General features: G+C 36.1%; 1 protein-coding gene across 6 annotated transcripts in view; it reads right to left on the reverse strand.

Annotated features, from left to right (window-relative positions):
• Positions 1-577: 577 nt before the first annotated feature.
• Positions 578-24,759, reverse strand: part of CSNK2A2IP (casein kinase 2 subunit alpha' interacting protein) — a 124,562-nt gene continuing 100,380 nt past the window's right edge. For all 6 annotated transcript variants that reach the window (XM_081550827.1, XM_081550781.1, XM_081550789.1 and 3 more), the window contains one exon: positions 578-3,131. In XM_081550827.1, coding sequence (XP_081406953.1) covers positions 673-2,847 — 2,175 coding nt within the window. In that variant the 5' untranslated portion in view covers positions 2,848-3,131 and the 3' untranslated portion in view covers positions 578-672. The remainder of the gene's footprint in view (positions 3,132-24,759) is intronic.

Consider the following 24,759-nt stretch of genomic DNA (forward strand, 5'->3'; position numbering starts at 1 on the left):
ACTCATTTATGCTGTATAAGTAGAAGTGATGAACAGGTGACTTTACAGCTTATAGTTTAAATATTGGCACAGTTAGCATGAGGTAGGGTTATCTGTACCAGTTGGTTATTCTCCTCTGAGATTTGCTGCGGTTGAATAAATTGTTGCATTTAAGAGTGTGGGATCTTACCATAGAAGAATTTTCTCTAGGAACACATGACTGAAAAGATTCCTTCCTATATCTATTAACTGTTAGACATGATCTGAATTTTCTTTAGAGATAGGGAACCAGATTAGCATAAATTGTTACAAGGATATCGTCACTATTATGTCTTATGAGGAAGGAGGATAACAGTGAGTTGGATACTGTTTAAGGCAAGACAAATGAGATATTTATGGTATGTGGCCAATTGTTATCAATTCATTTAACAATTATTTTCTAGTGGCTACTGTAAGCCAGGCACATGGTTAAAAACATAAGATTCCATTTTGGGCTTCTAGAAGCTCATAGTCTATTATTTAAGTAGAAAATGGACTTAAGAGTAATAGTTCCCCTTAACTAGTTGCTTCATCAGCTGAAATATAGAGGCACACTTAGTTAATACTAAGAATTTTAATAAGCATGATAAGAAATCAAACTCTAATGTCAAAGAACTAAGAGGTCAACTGCCTTCAAAGAAACAAAAAGTTAATTTAATTAAGATTTCTCTCGTTTTGAACCTTTGTCTGGAAAAATTTGAACACTGTCGTGGGCCCATTTCTCCTTTTAACTGTGGTGCTATTCCTCATAGGCCTTGCTTTGGGAGATGGTGATTGACTTGGACATGGTTTTCCAGGAAGTGGCTGGTGATTTTTACTACATATAAACTCAAGCCAGGAGACCCCTGGAGGCAACCGGTGGTAATTAACTAACTTAGTGAACACACAGTCTGAGATGGTAGACTCTTTTGGAGGAGGAGGAGAGGGTAAGGGGGCTGTAGTGGAAGAGGAAGAGGAGGAGGAAGATGAAGAGGATGAGGAGGACAAAGACATGGAGGAGGAAGAGGATGGGAGTACGAACTGCAACTGAGGGTTACTGTTTTTCTTCACATAGAGCAGCCAGTCTATAGTCTGGGGCTGTTGGCTTACAGCTTGGTTTTCGGGGGCTACTGTCAGCCAGGTCTTCTTCACTTCAGCTCCCTGAGTGATATCAGACTCCGATGTAGGGAAAAATTGTGATATCTTCTCCATTCCTCCAAGATTGTCTTCAGGGGCTTCATCAAGCTGATTTTCTTTCACAGGGAGTAAAAAAGTAGTCTCTGGTAGGGAAAGGATAAAAACTAGTTTCACCATTATCTCTTTCTCAGGAGCGAGTTCAGGTGTCGGGATGACAAACAGTGTGGCAGCATGGGGGTCTTTCCTTCCTGTAAGATGGCTACAGTGAGATTTTATGCAGGAAGCACAGGCTAAACAAACCATGTAACTTGATGAAAGGCGGGGTCCAGGACGAGGATTTGGTCTTCCCCTCATCCTTCGAAAGAGAATCTGCCTACAGAGATCCCTCTGGATTCTGGTCTTGGAGAGAGAATTGACAATTTTATTTACAACATCAGTGGGGACAGTTCCACCTTTAACAATGCAGGGTTGAGTGTAATCTAAAGTCCATAGAATTTCTTTACTGGGTCCTGTCTCTTCATAATGACCAAAACTGCTTTTACGCTGGAGTCTGGAGCCCAGTGTTAAAGCAGCTTTGTTCCTCATGGAGTGCCTGGAGCTTAATAATGATTGACCTGAGACATTTGGTTTGGGAAGAGGTGAGGAAAGATCTGTGGCTTTGGGTTTGTCACTTGGTGAAATGGTGTTCTGCAATCTGGAGTGACACATTTCTGAGCTCGGGGTCCTGAAGTCATGATCAAGTGTTTTGGGCTGGAACAATGGCAAACTCTTTGACTGGTGGACAGAGTGTGGTACAGGTGACTTTCTTGGTTTTGAATTGGACAATGGTAATCTCAGAACACTGGAATCGGACCTCAATACAGGTGGTGTCTGAAGTCTGGAGTCAGGTAACGATGAGCCCAGAGTCATTTGACTGGGCTCCAAATGATGGGCTTCAGGTGATGTCTGAAACAAGTCATTTATTTGAGATGTAGAGTTGAGTGATGGTGAGCTCAAACATCTTTGATTGCACTCTAACAAAGATGACCATAGGCTGTCCAATGAAAAGGCTTTCTGAGGCTTGGACTGGGGTAATTCTGAGCTAAAAGCTCTTTGATTAGGTCCCAAAGATGAGGATGTCAATAGGTAGTCTGGGGAAGGAGTTTCTTGATGTTTGACAGTATATAGTGATGAACTTGACACTCTTCGAACAGACTTCAGTGAAGGTGATGTCCAGAAAAGATCTAGGGAAGATGTATTCTGAAGTTTAGGAAAGGATAACTGTGAGCTCCAGTCTGTTTGACTGGGCTCTGGTGACAATGTCTTAATGGGGTCAAATGAAGGTGTGTTCTGAGGTTTAGGGTGGGACAAAGACGAGCTCAGGTCTTTCTTATTAGGCCACAAAGGAGTTCTTCGCTGGAGGTGTAGTGAAGGTGTGGCCTGATGTTTGGAGTGAGATAATGGTGATTTTAGAACCCTGTTATAGCAGTCCCCTGAAATTGTGTCCTGAGACTTGACAGAGGGCAATTCTGAGCATCTCTGTACCTTCTGGCTAGAGTTCAGTGGAGGCACTACAAGGTTATTACTATGGGATTGCACTCTGACCACAGCTTGGTTATTGGGTTGATTTAACTTTTCATCTGTGTATTGATGTGTTAATGAGCTGGTTGCAGCCAGTTGAGAAGAGTGTTCTAATGGCACGAAGTGTTGATCATAATATGCTCGTGGCACCATCTTGTACTAGTCATAGAGGTCTTTCTGAAAGCAGTTGGCTTGCAGGGATGTTTCGGTAACTGATACAGTCTTCTAGCTGGATTCCATGGACAACAAATACTTCTAAACAAATAACTTAAGAAGTGTCAAACATCTGTCTTGTAACCTTTCTGTTAATTCCTAAATATTATAGGTGTCTCAAAATTGAGGTGTAAATGAGGTTGAAAAAAAAGTGTCACCAATTGAGATTCTTCTCTGCCTTCTCTTTAGCTTCCTAGAGTTTTTTCCTCTTGAGGAAATGACACCTGTTAACAAAACAGTGAAGAGGTTTCAGAAGAGGGCCTGATGGGGATGTTAACTTTCTCAAACAATGTGTAGTGACAAGAGAACTACTCTGTGTGTAACTTTTGAGCAAGGTTTTCTAAATATTCACCTGCTCATATGTAAAATAGGTAAATATAATGTTTAATTTATTACACTAAAGACTAAATAATATACCTAAAATGTATAGCAGTGCCAAAGGTACAGGGGATGCTCAGTAATAGGTAATAGCTATTTTGGGTATTCTTTCAATGATTGCTTTAGTTAAAAAAATTTTTGAGATAAATTTATTGCATGAAATAATAGACTCTTAAAGTGAAATGGAAGTTCTTTTTATATATGAGCATGAATGCTTAGTCACTCAGTCATGTCCCACTCTACCCCAGAATCTCCAAAACAATTCAACCACAAAACATATAAGAATCAATAAAGTTATTTCTCCTCATAAAGAAATCATCTTTTCTGCATCTTCTATCTTAGTCCCTAAAATCTAGTCGTCTAATTCAAAATCTTTGAAATCATCCTGGACAGATTCACCTTCCAAAACCATCTAGATACCAGTACCTGTTGATTTTATCTCTTTCATTTATTAATTCGCCTTTTTTTTCTATTCAATTCCACTATTTCTTATACTCTTTTTTTTATTCAATTCCACTTATACTCTAGGCATATCTTATCTAAACTAATATATTTATGTTTATATAGCTTTCCCCCATAACATTTGTCACTCTCTTCCCTCTCCTCTGCCACAAATCCAAAAGCAAACTCTTGCTGGTGAGAGACAGTTACTCCTCACCCAAAGAACTTCTTCATTTTGCTTCTGCCTGCAGGAATAATAGGGCTTCCTGGTGGCTCAGCAGTCAAGAATCCACCTGCCAACGCAGGAGATATGAGTTTGATGCCTGGGTGTAGAAGATCCCCTGAAGAAGGACATGGCAACCCAATCCAATATTTTTGCCTGGAAAACCCTACTGACAGAGGAGCCTGGTGGGCTATAGTCCATGGGGTCCCAAAAAAGTTGAACACCACTGAGCATGCAACATGCGTGAACAGTAACAACTAAAGTTATTTGTGATTGCTTGATTTTGTGTGTTGTGCCTTAACATCAATAGTTTAAAGAGGGGAGAGAACAGCACACCCTACTGTATATATATCACATTCTAACAAACTTCTGTATAGTAATATAGAGTAACACCATGATCTTGATGTATTGAAAGATTTCTTAAAACATAGAAAGCTATAACCATTAAAAATTGATAAACTAAAATAAAAAACTTCTTAGTCATCAAGAAATTCCACAAAAGAATGGGAAAAATAAATATTTGTAGTGCATATATCTGAAAAAGAGACTCATATTCATTATAACTTCTGAAAGTTACTAAGATAAGCAGTGCAGTTAGAATGACAGGCAAAACACGGAATGAGCACTTCACAAAAGTGGATATTCAAATACTAATGCAATATGAAAAGATGTTCAGGATTGTTAGAAACCAGTCAAATGCATATTTAAACTACAGAGAAATACTACCACACATTATCAGAATGTGACTAAAATAATATGAAAACTTATAAAACTTATAACTGGTGATTATGTAGCTTAACTAGTATATTATATACATATGCATACATACATATGTATATATTATATACCATTCTTAGGTACATCTCAAGAGGCATGCAATGCATAAATATTGGCACCAAAATACTAGGATATTTATTGGAGCATTATTCCTGATATCTTCAAACTAGAATTAACTGTTAATCAATAATAGAATATATAAGTAAATTGTGATATATTCATTCAATAAAATACCAAACAACAATGAAAATTAACAGAAAATCTAGCATCATAGAACTACATGAATGAATATCACCTAAAAAATACTGATTGAAAAGTATATGCACAAAAACTCATTTGTAATTTTATGTATAAAAGTACAAAATCAGTTCATACTATGGTGTTAATAGTCAAGATAATAATACATCTGAGTGAAGTGGAGATTACGAGGGAACACAAAGCTTCTGGGGTGGCGATAATGTTCTGTTTCTTGGCCTGGATGTTGACAGCGTAGGTGAATTCACTTTGTGATAATTGGGCTCTAACATTTACACTATGTGTATTTTTCCATGTTTCCTAACTTCAATACAAGGTTTAAGAATACATATTGCTATTGCTATTGCTAAGTCGCTTCAGTCGTGTCCGACTCTGTGCGACCCCATAGACGGCAGCCCACCGGGCTCCCCCGTCCCTGGGATTCTCCAGGCAAGAATACTGGAGTGGGTTGCCATTTCCTTCTCCAATGCATGAAAGTGAAAAGTGAAAGTGAAGTCGCTCAGTTGCGTCGGACTCCTAGCGACCCCATAGACTGCAGCCTACTAGGCTCCTCCGTCCATGGGATTTTCCAGGCAAGAGTACTGGAGTGGGTTGCCATTGCCTTCTCCGAAGAATACATAACATGATGCTAATTTGAAAAGACACATCTGACACAAAATTTCACTGAAAAGTGAAACATTAAAGGATGAACCAAGTTCTGGCACCCAGATGCAATGAAAACTTTTTTGAAAAGTGGGGAGAAGAATGCAGTGTGGAAATCCTGCTATCATATGGAAAAGAATAAAGAAATTCAAAACAAATGGAACTAACAGGAATTTAAGACAAAGAAAAAATTAAGACAGAGAAAAATGACATTTCTGAATTTTTTCCACTTTCAAACCTACTAAGCAAATAAAATTCCTGTTTCAAAGAACATGCTTTACTAAAGCATATAAACACTAAATACAATGCAAGACATTGTGGAGATCTGAATGAAGCTATAAAGATGGGAAAAAATGATTATGACTTATGAAAGAATTAATTCTCAAATAATTCTTGCTCAAATTCTTCTTGCAGTTGAGTCCTTTACAACTTTCAATGAAGATATGTTTATAATATTATAAAAACTTTGTCAGAGTATAATGAACATAGAAATATTATAAATTTGTTCTGTGAAACTGCTGTATGTAAATATGATATTAAAACATAACAAAAATAGTTCAAAACTAAAATAAAATAATAACACATACCACATGCAAAATTCTGAAATAAAATAAAACATTTAACATTTCAATAACATAGTAATCTGCTAGCACCAACTTGATCTCATTCAAACAATGTAATGATTTATTATTAGGAAACATTTAATTTGTCATGTTCATAATTCACTAAAAAACTCAATATGTGTTCAAAAGTAATTTTATATAATTCAATGTCCATTTCTCATAAAATTTAGTAAACTACTAAGAAAAAACTAATTAATGAAAAAAACATCAAACTGAAATCAAAATCAAATCATTTGGTTGGCACTGAAATATGAGCTATTCCCATTATAGATTGATAACAGACAAGCATATCCACTATCACTAAAAGTGAATATCCGCTGTCACTGAAAGTTAAAGTGTTAGCTGCTCAGTTGTGTCTGACTCTTTGTGACTCCATGGATTGTAGCCCTCCAGCCTCCTCTCTACATGGAATTCTCCAGGCAAAAATACTGGAGTGGGTAGCCATTTCCTTTTTCAGGGAATCTTCTTATTTAACTAAGTAGAAGAAAGAAAATTATAGAGATTGGAAACTAAATAAGATAGAAACAAGAAAAGCAATAATATAAAAAGCTGATTCTGTGAGATCAATGAAATAGAAAATATCTCACCAGATATATCAGGGGAAGAAAATGACATAAATCACAAATATCAGGAATGAGAGAGCTGGCATTACTATGGACTCTGTGCTGTGCTATGCTTAATCGAGTCTGACTCTTTGTGACCCCATGGACTGTAGGCCACCAGGTTCCTCTGTTCACGCGGATTCTCCAGGCAAGAATACTGGAATGGGTTGCTGTGCTCTCCTTCAGGGGATCTTCCCAACCAAGGGATCAAACCCAGGTCTCCTGCATTGCAGGTGGATTCTTTACCCTATGAGCCACCAGGAAAGCCCATTATGGACTCTGCAGATATCTAAGAAGATAAGAAGATATTTCTGTGAATAATATTATGCCAATATACTAGATAACTCAGAGGAAAGGGGCATATTTCTTGAAAGATGAAAACTGCCAAAGCTCATTCAAGAATAAATGGAAAACCTGAAGATCCCTGTATCTACTAAATAAATTGAATTGGGTCTTAAAACTGTCCCATGAACAAAACACAAGACCCTAGTGGCTTCACTGGTGCATTCCACAAAACATTTAAGAAAAAGAATACCAATTCTGCAAACACTCTTCCAGAAAATTGAAAGCAAACAATTTTTTCCCAACTCATTTTGCACGATAACTATTACCTGATACCAAATTCAAACAAAAACATTATTAGATTTTTAAAAACTACAGACCACTATTCATATAGATGCAAGACTTCCAAACAAAATTTTATCAGGTCAAATCTAAAAATATGTCAAAAAGATAATACACTTTTCAAAATCCATGAACTCAATCTTATCATGAAAAGACATTTGATAAGCCCAAATTGAGGAAAATTCTACAAAATATTTCACCAACAGTCTTCAAATGTGCCAAAGTCAAGAAAAACAAGGAAAGACAGAGGAATTATCACACACTGGAGAAATCTGAATATAATGATTAAAGGAAACTTGGTATCCTGGCCTGGATCCTGGGTCAGCAAGAAGATATTAAAGAAAAAACGGGTGCAATTCTGTTATATTAAAACCTGTAGTTCAGTTAATAGTATTGTACCAATGTTAATTTCTTTGTTTTGATAAATATACCATGGTTATGTAAGATGTTAACACTACCAAAACCTAGGTAAAGAGTTGAAATGCAAAGAAGCTAGAATACACAAAATAACTTTGAAAAAGAAGAAAGTTGGAAGGACAACATTAACCGATTTCAAGACATTAAAAAAGCAACAATAGTCAAAACTATCCGGTATTGGCATAAAGGTAGACAAATGGATCAAGGGAAGAGAATAGAAAGTTCAGAAATAGACCCACACATGTATAGATAGCTGATTTTTGAAAAAAGTGTAAAGGTAATTCAGTGGAGAATAACACTTTCAAGTGACATTGTAATAATTAGGTATATACAACTGCAAACAATAAACTTTGGTTCATACCTCACACTACACACAAAAATCAATTCATAATGGGATCATAGATCTAACATAAAACCTAAAACTACAAAAGCGCTGGAAAAAAAAGTCACAGGAGAAAGTCTTTGTGATTTTGGCATAGATTTTTTAATGTGTCATCAAAAGTAAAATTAATAAAAGAACAAGTGAATAAATAAAATTTCACCAAATTAAAAATTTCTGCTATGTATAAGACACTGTTAAGAAAATAAAAAGACAAATCATAAACCCGGGGAAAACATTTGCATTTATTGTTATTAAGAGTTTATAGAGAGAGCTTAAGAAAGCAAACAATCCAATAAAAACTGAGCAAACTATTTGGACAGCTTTCCAAAGATGATATGTGAATGGGAAATAAGCACACGAAAAGATATTCAACATTATTATTCATTAGGAAATGCAAACTGAAACTACAGGAGAGACAATTAAATACCTATTAGAACAGCTAATATTTTAAAAGATGGCCATACTAGGCCAACTCTACTAAGGAGATAGAGAAAATGGAACTCTCATACTGCTGGCTAAAATATATAATAAATCAAGAAGTTTGGGAAAAGACTGACATTTTTTTAAAAAAAAGCAAAATATCCATGTATCATATAATCCAGCCAGTCTACCTCTAGGATTTACCCAAAAAGCAAGCATACTCCATGAAAAGGCTTACAGAAATATGCTCACTGAAGCTTTAGTTTAATAGTCCAAACTGGAAATAACCTAACAATCATTAGCAGGTGAATGGATTAACAAATTGTGGTAAATCCTTTTATCAATACACTACTACCACCAATCTCAGCAAGTTTATCTGCAGATAAGTGTTTAGGAACAAGATGTTCACAAACTGATAGACAAAAAAATTGATATAAAACAAAGATAGATCCATGAGCCATTCTCTCAAATGTAAGCCTGTCCAAAACGAAAAGAGTACAATGAGGCAAATGCTTTGTGTTCTCAGTAAACCATCAAAGAGAAATAAATTCTCTCTCCAGGAAACTCATATAATAAAAACATATTGCATAGATGCCTTAAAAATTGGTGAAGATGTGTTTAACATTAAAAATATTTAGTATTCTTGCTGTGTGTATAGATTAATTTTCTAAAAATTTCTACTTGAGTTAATACTTAGAATATGTAATATCTAATCTTTATTTTTGTTTTTGGCCTGAAGTAACCTAGCATTGTTTTTTAATCTATTCAATTGTTTGGTCTGTTTAAACCAAATTGACTCCTGCCTGCCAAACTCTCAAGGCCTGAGTTAAAATTTTTACAATCCAAGAGATTTGAATTTAGAGAATTTTGTGGAAGTCAGGTATTAATGCACCAAATTCTGAGTGAGGATTGATCAGTCAAAAAGGATAATCCTCTTCTGGGAACCAACTGCATGTAGGGAAGGCTCAGATGTACAGAAGACTTCAAAAGAAACCTCTGTAATCCGAGGCTTATCACTAGCCTGCCTTGAGTACATGGCATTTCCACCTTGTTGAGCTCAGACATTCAGCTTTCATCTTCTCCCATACATAAACCCACGAGAAAATCTCTCAGATTTATACCTCAAGGCTACCTTCTCTGAACTCTTTTATCATTCATGGTCAGCAATCTACATGTTTTTGGTTTTGAAAGTGCCTCTTACCAAGAAAGTTTCATGAACACTAAAAATCTGGCTATTTCAATGATTCTTAGAGCAACTCTCTCGCCAGGCAATTTTGTAGGATATATGCCTCCTTCATTCCCTATGAATAAAAGTAATCCAGAGGAGACTATGTTCTAGTACACAGAACATAGTGCACTAGAATAAATAAATAAGTATATTTATTTATTAAAAATAAATATAATTAAGTATAGTTGCTACTATTTCTGTAGTTCTCTATTCCATAAAAACTGTGACCAAATTCTGCCATTTTTCATCTTCAATCAAGTTGTCACTCAAACTTAGGGACCTGTTAGTGGAGTCTACCCATGAGCTCTACAGGAATTCATCCAGAAGCCAAATATCACTGCCACACAGCTGCATGCAACACTATCTATCCTCTGTCTTCATCTCTCAGACAAGTTCAAGAACCATCGGTCTGGTGTGCCAGTGTGTAACTAAGTCAGCCTAGATAGGCCACATGAGATACATTAGATATGTTCAAGAGGCTACAGAATACTAAGCTCCGTAAAAATCCATTAATTTTCATGCTTCTATATGTTTTGTTGTTGTTGTTATAATTTCAGAAAAATTTCCTCAGGAACAATATTAAAACATCAACCTTCCATATTTTAACAGAATAGAGGTGTCCTACCTACCCTCTCCCCCCATGACAAGAGCATAGGGTGCAGCAAATCTAAACCTGGTATGAAAACGGGAGAGACTGAAGAGTAGAGGCAGAGAGTGGATTACTGCGTACTGTGTGAATCAAGACAATTTGCTAGGATTCATCCATTCCCACCCACAGTATTCAAACTGTCATCACATTCTAGAATATATCTCTGTGCAGTCCATTCAGAAAAGCACCATGGGGACACACACACAAATAGCTTTCCTGAAATGTTAATGGTATAGAAGAAAGAAGAGGCAATTTAATTCAATGAACTACTTTAAAGCCAGTATGATAGGTATAAAAATATAAAGATTACTAAGGCTTTAGTAAAGGGGCTTCCAAGGTCGCGCTAGTGGTAAAGAACACACCTTCTTCAGGAAACTCAAACAGAGGCTCTGTCTCAACCTAGAGGGGTGTGATGGGGAGGGAGATGGGAGGGAGTTTCAAAAGGGAGAGGATATATGTTTACCTATGGCTGATTCACTTTGAGGTTTGACAGAAAACAGCAAAATTCTATAAAGCAATTATCCTTCAATAAAAAATAAATAAATTTTAAAAAAAAGAACCCTCCTTCTAGTGCAGGAGACATAAGAGACTTGAGTTTGGTCACTGGGTTGGGAAGATCCCTTGGAGGAGGGCATGGCAACCCACTCCAGTATTCTTGCCTAGGGAATCCCATGGACAGAGGAGCCTGGCAGGCTATAGTCCATGGGATCATACAGAGTCGGACACAACTAAAGCTTCTTAGCATGCATGCATACGTGGAGCCTAAGAGAAGAGGGAGTAAGTCAGGTGCAGATATAAGACAAAACTGACAACACATGGCAAAATGAAGAAAGTATTCTGGAAAATGAAGAATAAAGATAATGTTAGGAATTAAAGTGGTAAAGAAGGAAAGATTGCAGAGCTTAATATATAAGAACATCTGAATGACTTACATTTGGCAGGACGAGGGAGAAGGTTGAGGAAGAGAAGAGGAGGAGATGAAAACAGGAGTGAAAAGAAAAGCAAATGTGAAAGGAAATTTATTTATATGTCCAAAAAAAAATATTGAGTGACATTGAATAGAATTAAATTATAAAAGGATTTCAAGAGTTTTGACTGAGAACAAATTCTTGAGTTCACTGAAGACTTGTTTGAGAACTCAGCTCTAAAAGAGTAATACGTGTGAAAAGGAACCATTACCATTAGCCTGACTTTAAGGAACTTGACTGTGAAGAGTTAAGTACAGTTGAAAAAGGTCATCTTTACGGGAAGTCTGGTTGATGTTAAAATAGAGAAAAACTCAACTCTGTTAGTATATAGAAGAAAAAGAATCACAGAGGTAAAGTCATGGCATGTCACATAGACTGGAGACAGGAGGATTAGTTGGACAATGGAAAACTTTCAAGGACTGATGCTGAAGCTGAAGCTGCAATACTTTGGCCACATGATGCAAAAAGCTGACTCATTGGAAGAGACTCTGAGGCTGGAAGAGAATGAAGGCAGGAGGAGAAAGGGGTGACAGAGGATGAGATGGTTGGATGGCAACACCAACTCAATGGACATGAGTTGGAGCAAACTCTGGGACATAGTGAAGGACAAGGAAGCCTGGTATGCTGCAGTCCATGGGATTGCAGAGTTAGACACCAGTGACTAAATAGCAACGAACAAATTCAGGAGTTTAAAAAAAAAATAAAGATGCTCTCTAAATAAAATTGAAAATGCTTCCTTTTTTTCTGATCTATCACATATACTAAAAAGGATGAAGGAAGGAAGGCAGAGGCTAAGTCCAAAAGAAAATTCCCTTTGTAGGGTACTTTTAGGAAATATATAGTTTGTCAATGTCTGAACACCACCCACCAGTCAAAGGAGCAGAGAGGGCACTGTACTAGAAACATGCATAAGCAAAATTACATACACCTTTGTCAAAATCATAAACAAAATCATTTATAGTCATACATCCAGCTTGATCCCCCCTGACTTACAAAGTGTTGTTGTTGTTTTTCAGTTGCTCAGTCATGTTCTACTCTTTGAGACCCCATGGACTGCAACACTCCAGGCCTCCCTGTCCCTCACCATCTCCCAGAGTTTGACCAAGTTCATGTTCATTACATCCATGATGCTGTCCAGCCATCTAATGCCATGATGCTCTCTTCTCCTTCGGCCCTCAATCTTTCCCAGTATCAAGGACTTTTCCAATGAGTTGTCTGTGCTCATCAGATGACCAAAATACTGAAGCTTTGGTTTCAGCATCAATCCTTCCAGAGAATATTCAGGGTTGATCTCCCTTAAAATTGACTGGTTTGATCTCCTTGATGTCCAAGGCACTTTCAGGAGTCTTCTCCAGCATCACAGTTCGAAGGCATCAATTCTTTGGCGTTCTGCCTTCTTTATGGTACAGCTCTCACAACCATACGTGACCACTGGGAAGACCAGAGCCTTGACTATACAGACCTTTGTCAGCAGAGTAAAGTCTCTGCTTTTCAACATACTGTCTAGGTTTGTCATTGCTTTCCTGCCAAGAGGCAATCGTCTTCTGATTTCATGGCTGCAGTCAACATCTGCAGTGATTTTAGAGTCCAAGAAGAGGAAATCTGTCACTACTTTTGTTTTTTCCTCTTTTCTTTGCCATGAAGTAATGGGGGCAGATGCCATGACCTTAGATTTTTTAAAATTTAGTCCTAAACTGGCTCTTTCACTCCCCCTCTTCACCCTCATCATGAGGCTCTTTAGTTCCTCTTGGTTTTCTGCCCTTAGAGTGGTATCATCTGCATATCTGAGGTTGTTGATGTTTCTCCCACCTATTTTGATTCCAGCGTGGCATTTCTCATGATGTGCTCAGCGTATAGGTTAAACAAACAAGGTGACAGCAGACAGCCCTGTAGTATTCCTTTCCCAATCTTGAACCAATCAGTTGTTCTATACAGGGTTCTATCTGTTGCCCCTTGACCTGCATACAGATTTCTCAGAAGACAGGTAAGATGGTCTGGTATTCCCATTTTTCTAGGAGCTTTCCACAGTTTGTCATTATCCACACAAAGGCTTTAGTGTAGTCGATGAAACAGAGGTAGATGTTTTTCTGAATTTCCCTTGCTTTCTCTATAATCCAGCAAATATTGACAATTTGATCTCTAGCTCCTCTTCCTTTTCTAAATCCAGCTTGGATATCTGGAAGTTCTTAGTTTGCATAATGCTGAAGCCTAGAATGCAAGATTTTAAGCATGACCTTACTAGCATGAGCAATGAGTGCGATTGTCTCATGGTTAGCACATTCTTTGGTACTACCCTTCTTGGGAATTGGGATGAGGACTGACCTTTTTCAGTTCTGTGGCCACTTCTGGGTCTTCCAGATTTGCTGACATAATGAATGAAAAACCTTGATGGCATCCTCCTTTAGGGATCTGAATAGTTCTGCTGGAATTTCATCGCATCCACTAGCTTTATTAACATCAGTACTTCTTAAGGCCCACTTCGAACTCCAGAATGTCTGGCTCTGGATGACTAACCACACCATCAAAGTAATCTGGTTCATTAAGATCTATTTTTTATACAGTTCTTCTGTGTATTCTTTCCATTTCTTCTGATCTCTTCAGCGTCTATTGGGTCTCTACCATTTATATCCTTTATTGTGGCCATCTTTGGATGGAATGCTCCCTTGATGTTTCCAGTTTGCCTGAAGAGATCTCTAGTCTTTCCCCTTTTGTTCTTTTCTTCTACTATTAAGCGCTGTTCATTAAGAAGCACTGTTCTTCTTGTCTCTCCTAGGTATTCTTTGAAACTCTGTGTTTAGTTGGATGTATCTTTCCCTCTCCCTTGCTTTTTGCTTCTCTTCATTCTTCTGCTGTTTGTAAAGCTTCCTCAAATAATCACTTTGTCTTCTTGCTTTTCTTTTTCTTTGGGATGGTTTTGTTGGCCACCTCCTGTACAATAGTACAGTAGACCTACAAAGTCGTGAGTGTCCGTTTATACAGCAGAAACTATTTCACATCATTTGGTTTGCCAAGCAAGTCCCAAGCCTGCTGAAAGCTTCCAAGTTTATGTATAAGACTGCAGGTTCCCTGTGCATAGAAGAGCACTTCATGTTCACAAAAGCTGGAGTTCAATGTGTCTTTGTATGAAGGGAGTCTGGAGATGAGAGAACCTTAGTATTGTTATACAAAAACAGTAAATCCAAAGGGCATCACTTTTCAGTTCCATCCCGCAATTCTGTACATATCAAAACCTAATGTCATAAACAGAAGGGATCCTCCATATACTTTGAGAGAAACTAGGAGATTTAAATCTTTCAGTTTTGTTTCTTAATTGAGCAGCACAAGGTCAACTAGAATCTAGGGACTGTCTGCAATAAGCAATAATTGGCTTAGATATAAATAATGATGTAAAGATATAGATATAGACAACCCCAGGTGGCTCAGTGGTAAAGAAACCGCCTGCCCAGCTGGAGATGCGGGTTTGATCCCTGGGTCAGGAAGATTCTCTAGAGAAATAGAAATCCACTCCAGTATTCTTGCCTGGGAAATCCCATGGTCAGAGGAGCCTGGCAGGGGTTGCAAAAGAGTTGGACACGAATGAGTGGCTAAAAAATCTGTTGCAAGGGGCTTCCTGGTGGCCCTAGTGGTAAAGAACCTGCCTGCCAATGCAGGAGACGTAAGAGATGTGGGTTTGGTTCCTGGGCTGGGAAGATCCCCTGGAGGAGGACATGGCAACCCATTCTAGTATTCTTGCCTGGAGAATCCCGTGGGCAGAGGAACCTGGTGGTCTACAGTCCATAGGGTCACAAAGAGTCATACATGCTCACACAATCTGTTGTGAGAGTATCTTCAAACAAAACCTCTTTGTTCTGTTTTGTGTAGGAATCCAGGGTTTCTTGAGGTATATGTATTACCCAGGATCTCAAGATCACAAACATGAAAGAATGTTCAAATTCTGGGATACTTAAGAGGACAGTTCTATCCTATCAAACTAATATCCTTCCTAATAAATCCCAACAATCTCCCAATCCCCTTCACCATACATTTTCCAGCAGTGGTGGTTTAGTTGCTAAGTAGTGTCCAACTCTTGAGACCCCCATAGACTGTTTCCTGCCAGGCTCCTCTGTCCATGGGACTTCTCCAGGCAAGAATACTGGAATGGGTTGCCATTTCCTTCTCCAGGGGATTTTCCTAACCCAGGAATCAAACCCGAGTCTCCTGCATTGCACGCAGATTCTTTACCGACTGAGCAGAGAGGGAAGCACAGAGAATACATTTTCCAGAGACACTAGCAAATACTGAAAATGCAGAAAATGTGTAAATTGACCAGATGATATTTCAGTTTCAGAGATTACTTCAAACATCATTCTTCTGTACATTAGAAATTAAATTTAATTTTTAGAAAGCAACTGGATTATGCACTATTTGGGATCATCTACTTAGTCAAGAAAATAACTTCTGGGCAGTTAATCTATGACAAAAGCAGCAAAAAATATACAATGGAGAAAAGACAATCTCTTCAGTAAATGGTGCTAGGAAAATGGACAGCTACATATTAAAAAATGAAATTAGAATATTCTGTAACACCATATAAAAATTCAATATGAATTAAAAACCTAAATGTAAGATTGAATACTATAAAACTTTTAGAGGAAAATACAGGTGAAACACTCTTTGACATAACTCATGACAATATTTTTTTAATCCATCTCCTAGAGTAACGGAAATAAAAATTTTAAATGAACAAATGGGACCTTATTAAATTTATTTAGATTTTGCACAGCAAAGTAAACTGTAAACAAAATGAAAAGACAACCCTCAGAATGGGAGAAAATATTTGTAAATGATGCTACTGACAAGGGCTTAATTTCCAAAACACATGAACAAGTCATACAGTTTAACATAAAAAAAAAAAAAAAAAAACACCAAACAACCCAATCAAAAAATGGGCAGAAGACCTAAGTAGACATTTCAAAGAAGACATAAAAATGGCCAACTAGCGCATGAAAAGATGCTCAATACTTCTAATTATTAAATAAATGCCAATCAAAACTACCATGAGGTATCACCTCATACCAGTCAGAATGGCCATCGTTAAAAGCCTACAATTAACAGATGTTGGAGATGGCATGGAGAAAACAGAACCCTCCTACACTGTTGGTGGGAATGTAAGTTGGTGCAGCCACTATGGAAAACAGTACAGAGGTTCCTTAAAAAACTAAAAATAGAGGAACCATATGATCCTGCAATCACATTCCTGGGCACATATCTGGAGAAAACTGTACTTTGAAAAGATAGGTGCACCTCAATGTCCATAGCAGCACTATTTACAATAATCAAGACATGTCAGCACCTAAGTGCCCACTGACAGATGAATGGATAAAGAAGATGCAGTATATACACACAGTTCAATTCAGTTCAGTCGCTCAGTCGTGTCCGACTCTTTGTGAGCCCATGAACTGCAGCACACCAGGCCTCCCTGTCCATCACCAACTCCCGGAGTTTACCCAAACTCATGTCCATTGAGTTAGTGATGCCATCGAACCATCTCATCCTCTGTCGCCCCTTTCTCCTCCTGCCCTCAATCTTTCCCAACAGCAGGGTCTTTTCAAATGAGTCAGCTCTTTGCATCAGGCGGCCAAAATATTGGAGTTTCAGCTTCAACATCAGTCCTTCCAATGAACACTCAGGACTGATTTCCTCCAGGATGTACTGATTGAATCTCCTTGCAGTGCAAGGGACTCTCAAGAGTCTTCTCCAACACCACAGTTCAAAAGCATCAATTCTTCTGCACTCAGTCCTCCTTATAATCCAACTCTCACAACCATACATGACTACTGGAAAAACCATAGCCTTGACTAGATGGACCTTTGTTGACAAAGTAATGTCTCTGCTTTTCAATATGCTATCTAGGTTGGTCATAACTTTCCTTCCAAGGAGTAAGTGTCTTAATCTCATGGCTGCAATCACCATCTGAAGTGATTTTGGAGCCCCCAAAAATAAAGTCAGCCACTGTTTCCACTGTTTCCCCATCTATTTCCCATGAAGTGATGGAACTGGATGCCATGATCTTAGTTTTCTGAATGTTGAGCTTCAAGCTAACTTTTTCACTCTCCTCTTTCACTTTCATCAAGAGGCTCTTTAGTTCTTCTCCACTTTCTGCCATTAAGGGTGGTGTCATCTGCATATCTGAGGTTATTGATATATACACAATGGATTATTTATTACTCATCTATAAAATGAATAAAATAATGTCATTTTCAGCAACATGGATGGACCTAGTGATTACCATATTAAGTGAAATAAGTCAGACAAAAATAAATATCATATGATATCACTTACATGTGAAATCCAAAAAAATGATGTAAATGAATTATTTACAAAACAGAAACAGACTCACAGACATAGAAAACAAATTTATGGTTACCAAAGTGAATTGTGGGGCATGAGGATAGAGAGGAGATTTATTAGGAGTTTGGGGTTAACATACACTACTGCTATGTATAAAATAGACAAACAATAAGGACCTGCTCTATGGCAAAGAGAACTATATTCAATATATCACAGTAATCTTTAATGGAAAAGAATCTGAAAAATATACATATATAACTGAATCATTTTGCTGTACACCTGAAACTAATTCAACATTCTAAATTAACTATACTTCAATTAAAAAAAAAAGTGGGTGTGATATACTTGGAATTTGGGATTGACATGAACATGCTGCTATATTTAAAATAGATAACCAAGAAGAACCTACTGTATAAATAAATCAATAAAATCTTCTCTCCACCAAAAAAGTAGTCTGTGTACTCAAAAATCAATCATGTAATTCAAATTAAGATCACATCACTATTGGCCTATCAGTTTTATTTTGGAGCCAAATATTAGTTTGAGTTGAGATATGAGCTATTTCTTCAAAGTCAGTAAATCTATTTATGTATCAATTGCCCAATAACAATATTTCTAGTGACTGAATGAAACACAGTTGCATTATGTTTTATATTTATATATATATATATATATACACACATATACTATTTTGTATGGCTAAAATTTGCATAAACATTTCTCCCTTTTTAATGAAGTCACAGTTTAAAAGTATATGGAACAACCTAAACATCTTGACTTTACAAAAATTGAAGCTATCAATGATAATGAAACAGTGGATCAAGTTTTCATAAGATCAAACATTTGTGCAAGCAACTTTCTTCCTGGAAATGGTCACTAGGTTTAAAACAGCAATGACAATAATGTAAGGGAAATGTGATATACAGGTCTCTAGAAAGCAGCTGTGCAAACAAAGGGAAGAACCTTATGGAAAACCGTGACACATTAAGAGACCTGTTGATTACATTTCATGTCTAATTCAAGAAATTTTGCTTATACAAAATCAAGAACATAACCTCAAATGGATAATTTAGTAGGTTACACTCTGCCTTCATATTGCTTGATTCATGTTTTTCACTTGACAAAACACCCTTTGCAGTCTGTATCTAAAATGATTAGATTTCAGTAATGCAGATTTTGTACCAAATGCATTAAACTAGCTGACACATACACATAACATTCCTGTATATTTGTGTATTTGAAAATAGGATAATGTTTACCATTTTAAGAATGAAATAGGATATTTTAAAATATCATATTTGGCAAGTGGCTAGCAATATTAATCTTCTTTTCCAAATCCAAGAGAATAGTTTTCTCATCATGGCAACATACTGAAATATTGCCATGATGACAGGTAATATTTTAGTATTCTGTAACTTACCACATTTGAGTAATGCTTAACCTTTTGCTTATTGGAAAATGAGCTTATAGAACTTCTTCAAATAAACTACTATTAATGCCTTCAGCTAAATTTTTCTCACTAGTTTAGATCATTTCTTAAAAGGTCTTCTATAAAAGATAATTTTAAATCTCCTATGCCCTTGATTTTATAATTAAAAGATATTTATCTGAGTTCTAGTATTTTTTCTGATATCCCTTCGAATAATCTTCAGAAAAACTATTATAAACAAAGATAAATCAATTTTTGGTTATCTTATTTATTTAATTAATGCTATCATTTTAAATGTATAAATTTAAAAATCTTTCTATAAGAGACAATTTTCAATATTTCCCTTGAAGACATTGTCTGATACTACAAAAGGAATTTTGCTATCCGTTTTTACTAAAACACTACACTGAAAGTATAAACAAAAGTGAAAAATCTATTTAAACTTTTGTATCACAAATAGATCAGGATGATTCCATTAACCCTTAACTATTTCCTAATCCTCTACTTTTCAAATATTTCTAGTCATACAAAAAGGGGGAATGGCAAATGAAGTAATATTGAAATATGAATAATAAATAATAATAATAATAACTGAGAGCATTTACATTCTTTGTCTTTCCTTTTTACAGTAACTTTTTAGTGCTCTACAATCTTTTCAGTAGATATTAATAATAACTGCATTTTTTCAAGAACAATGATCCTGCCCTCTGGGACACACACTGGGTTTGCCTTCATGATTTTTCTCTTCAAAGGTGGATAAGAAATATCCTTTTCAGTCTTTCCCTTGGATATAGAAGGCCATTCTGTTTCTCTTTCTTTAAAGGATAAATAATCTTCTGAATCATCATCTCCTCTAGGCTGACTGCTGCCAGCATCTGTTTTCAGTCATCCACTACATACCTTCCAAGACTTTTCTCTTCATCTTTCTGACCTTCTCTCTCTGACCCAAATCTCTGCACCTCTTTTCTCAATTTGCACTCATTTTTCCTAACTCCTACACCCTTCTTATAGTTTACATCAAGCTCGTTGTTTTTATATGTTCCTCACTTATAATACTATCAAAAATTGCTATGTCAACAATTTTAAGTATTTGAGGTAAAATCCAGATGTTTGTATTGAACAGCAGTGCCAAATACCAGACACTAAAGTATAGAAAGAGGGGGAAAAAAAAAGACACTTAATATAAACAATATGTTTACAAATCTTTACATACTGGGTGAAATATTTTTTAACTCATATAACTAGACAGAATACTGAATGTGTGTAAGAAATAAAAAGCATTAAAATTATTAAGTTTGAAAAATCATGTTTCTATATTGTTTCCACAACTTCAGCTGGATTTACCTGAGTGTAGAATTGTATTTTAGTTTTATTATTAAAAAGCAGACATAATATTACTTCTATTTTTTAAACCAACAAGGATTGGTTATGAAAGCAATTAAACTAGAACATAGCTTATTTATATTGTGAAAAAAATCTCAGTTTTCTAATTAATTAATCATAATATATGATCATTGATTGCACACAGGTTTCTTTATACTAAGAAACATAACAGGACTTTAAAAGAACTCATTATGATCAGGAAGAAAATTAAGCATCAGGAATAAAATTTTTTATACTTTTCATGTAGTAAGTTAAAAAAAATCTAGGTTAGATAAACCAATATTACAGCCTCAACTTTTATGTTTTCTAGCTCTATGATCTTAGGCTAATTATTTAAATTCTCTACAATTTCTTCATATGTAAAATGAAGACAACAGTAGTGTGTATCTCATATCTTTTCTATGAAGAATAAATGTAAAATGCAGTTAAAAGTACTTTGTATAATGTCTAATTAAAGCATATATAGTCAATAAAATGTCATTTTATTATTGTAAAATAATTACCACTGCCCCATTATATAGTTGAAACTCAAATTATGTAAATATCTCTCTCAGAACACTTTACAGTTGGTTTGTATTTGGATGTGTTTGTCTATGGGAACCTCTGATGGCTTCCTTTAATTATTTAAGTGTATAAGGAATGGTATATTGAGATATATGTGTGAATACTCAGTAAGTATTTCAGAGACCAAACAGAAATTAACAGGACCTAATTAATGGATATGTGTATGCATGTATGTATCCTATATGTAAGAATGTGTGTGTGTGTGTGTGTGCATGCTCAGTCATGTCTGACCGTTTGCAAACCCATGCACTGTACCCCACCAGGCTCCTCTGTCCGTATGATTTTCCAGACAATAATACTGGAGTGGGTTGCCATATCCTTCTCTAGAGGATCTTCCCAACCCAGTAATCAAACCTGCCTCTCCTGCATCTCTGCATTGGCAGGTGGACTTATTTTTTTTTACCACTGAGCCACTAGGGAACCCCAAACATCAATAACGTATCTTAATCCAGCATGGTACGTGTACAAAAGATATGTGGATCTTTGCCTTCCAAATGTGTTGTTGACTTTACTGCATAGCTATTGAATTTTTAGATTTTCCCAAGAACTGATAATTATTTAAAATCTCACAAATTACTATACATTTTTTTAACTTGCCTTAGCCTTGTTTCTGTTTTAAGCAAGACGGTCTTTTTTTTTTTTTTAACTAAGATTTCTACTACATTTTATTAAGATGATAACAAAGTGCTAAACTTTGGATGCAGAAAACTCCTGTAAAAACAGAGCCACGCACTGATATTTCATTCTAATTGTACTTGAAGCATGGATTGGGATAGAAAAAAGCCCAGGTACAGAGAATTGGTTCACAATGAATGAAAAAGGAAGACCTTACATTCAAATCAGAACTATTGTATCTAGATGTAGCAAGATAATTTCACAATAAGTTTAAGGCAGTTCTTTTTAACTAAAGAGAAAAATGGTGTTCTCCATCTAAAAGATTATATTCCAATACACTCAGATTTTTAAAATGTAGAGGAATGTTCAGCAAAATATCAGGATTTTGAAACTGAAGAATCTGACCAAAAAAGAAAAACCTCTACCCTTTATATCCCAGCATATATAATCAATTATGACAATGCACTTTTATATTGCTTTTTTTCTTCATACAACAGCTGAAGGAAGAAATAGCCTCAAAATCAGTTAATGTAGGAAACCAAGAAACATTCCATTTAATCCTTGTGTTTCTTCATTTTTCTTCCCACAGTAATAAAATATCCCTCTCTGCAGAAGCTAAATTATTTGAATAAAAATGTGAAGTAGGCAAGTTTCAGACACCCTTATATCTTCCAAACCCAGAACATGAATAACAACAAACTTTAATCATTTTCTTGGCAAGAGATATAAAACTAAGCCAGGGTATATATCTTAAAAAACAAAACAAAACAGGTTTACTCTTTTCTGATGTCGTGTGATTAGCTAATAGAAGTTCCTTTTGCTATATAATGCACTGTTCTTTCCCTGAAGGACTCATAAACTTCTCTAGGCAACACCTAGTTAAATCGGGCATTTATTAAATTTCACTATCCTTTTAATTCACCTTTGAACTCTCGGAACAGATTATTAAATGAGGCACCCAGAGTTCCCTTTTGCACCTGCAAACAACAATTGACTCTACAATTAAGGAACGTTTCATCTCTTTTGAAATTCAAATAATGGCATTAAAACAGAGTGTAATATTTTTATCTGCATCTGGTCAGGCTATTTCCTGGCATTTGGGATGAGGTAACAGAATGACTGCATAAAAATGCTACATAAAGATGCCGAGATAATCTCTAGGTGACTTCAGAAATGCAGACAACTCCTGGACATTAAGAGTATACAGTATCAAAACAGACCACACATCTCTAAAGCCACCTTAAGGGGCAGGGCATGGAGGGAGGAAGAAGAGAAAACGATATACTTTTTTATTTCTACATGGAAACAAAAAAAAATTAAAACTAAATCAATATTAATATTTAATTTGGATGAAAAATATTAAGGAAAATAGATTTCTAGCAGCCTTAGAGATCATTATTCAAAAAGACTTAAAACATTTAATACAATTTACCCTTCCCCAAACAGTCATATACCCTTTTCTCATATCCACTTTCACAAGCATATTCTCTGGAGCAGTTTTCATTTCTTAGCTACCAGAGCTCATGTAGACATTTCCAAAGCCTCTCCCACACAACTCCTCTTTGAAACCTGAAGACTATATTCAATATCTGTATTACATTCACTATCTGTATTCATCTCTAACAGGGTATTGTGTGTTACTAACTACTCAATTTTTACTACTATTGAGCTCTTTCCCAGTTAATCTAAAAAGGATATTAAAATCCTTAACTCCAACTAAGAGTTTTCTAAATTTCATCATTTTTTGAAAGAGTTCTTTGCCACTATCATTTCCTGCATTCACATATTCCTGAATTCAAAGTCCAAAATATGAAATAGACAATAAAGTATTAACAAAGAACCAAAATGAATTTACAATACCCTTGTAATTTTATAAATTTTAGAGTTGCAAGAAATATCAAATATTTAGCTCAATCTTACCATCTGTGGATGAGGAAACTGAGTCCCACAGAGATTAAAAAACTTGATGATCATCCATCTCATGACTAGCAGCAAGCCTCTGCCAAAATGTGTGCTTGACTGCACGTATGCCCCTTCACCAAAATCACATGTATCCTGACTCACCTCACTCTAGGCTCTTCAGAGCAGTTCCTCAGAGCTATCTGAGTTGCTTAATGGAATCAGCATTTCCCAAGACTGTCCTGGTGGAAATACTCCCTGTTATCTCTCAAAACTGTCCCAGTTTAAAAAGTAAATCATAAGGTCTAAAGAAACTGTAGTATATGTATATATACAATGGAATGTTATTTAGCCATGAAAAGGAATGTATTTGAGTCAGTTCTAGTGAGGAGGATGAACCTAGAACCTATTATACAGAATAAAATAAGTCAGAAAGAGAAAAACAAATATCATATATTAACACATATATATGGAATCTAGAAAGATGCTACAGATGAACCTATTTGCAGGGCAGCAACAGAGATACAGACATAGAGAACAGACTTATGGACAAGAGGAGTGGAGGAGGAGAGGTTGGGATGAAGGGAGAAAGTAACATGGAAACACATACACTACCATATGTAAAATAGATAGCCAATGGGGAATTGGCTGTATGACTCAGGGAACTCAAACCAGGGCTCTGTGACAACCTAGAGAGGGGGGATGGTGTGGGACGTGGGAGGGAGGTTCAAGAGGAAGAGCACATATGTATACCAATGTCTAATTCATGTTAATGTATGGCAGAAACCAACACAATATTGTAAATCAATTAAAAATACATTTAAAACAAAAACAAACGAACAAAAAATAAATCATAATGTCGCCCTGGTTAATAAACTACTCAAGTCTAAACTGGAGGCTGGGTATCTCTCTCAAAACAAATTTTTTAAAGCACTGAATCCTAGTCTCTACGTATATTGATAGTGCCAACCTTTCCCTGATTTTTAAAAGCAACTAAACTAAA

The sequence above is a fragment of the Giraffa tippelskirchi genome, chromosome 2, assembly GCF_054371585.1.
Source record: "Giraffa tippelskirchi isolate mGirTip1 chromosome 2, T2T-mGirTip1v1.2.pri, whole genome shotgun sequence".
Taxonomy (NCBI): domain Eukaryota; kingdom Metazoa; phylum Chordata; class Mammalia; order Artiodactyla; family Giraffidae; genus Giraffa; species Giraffa tippelskirchi.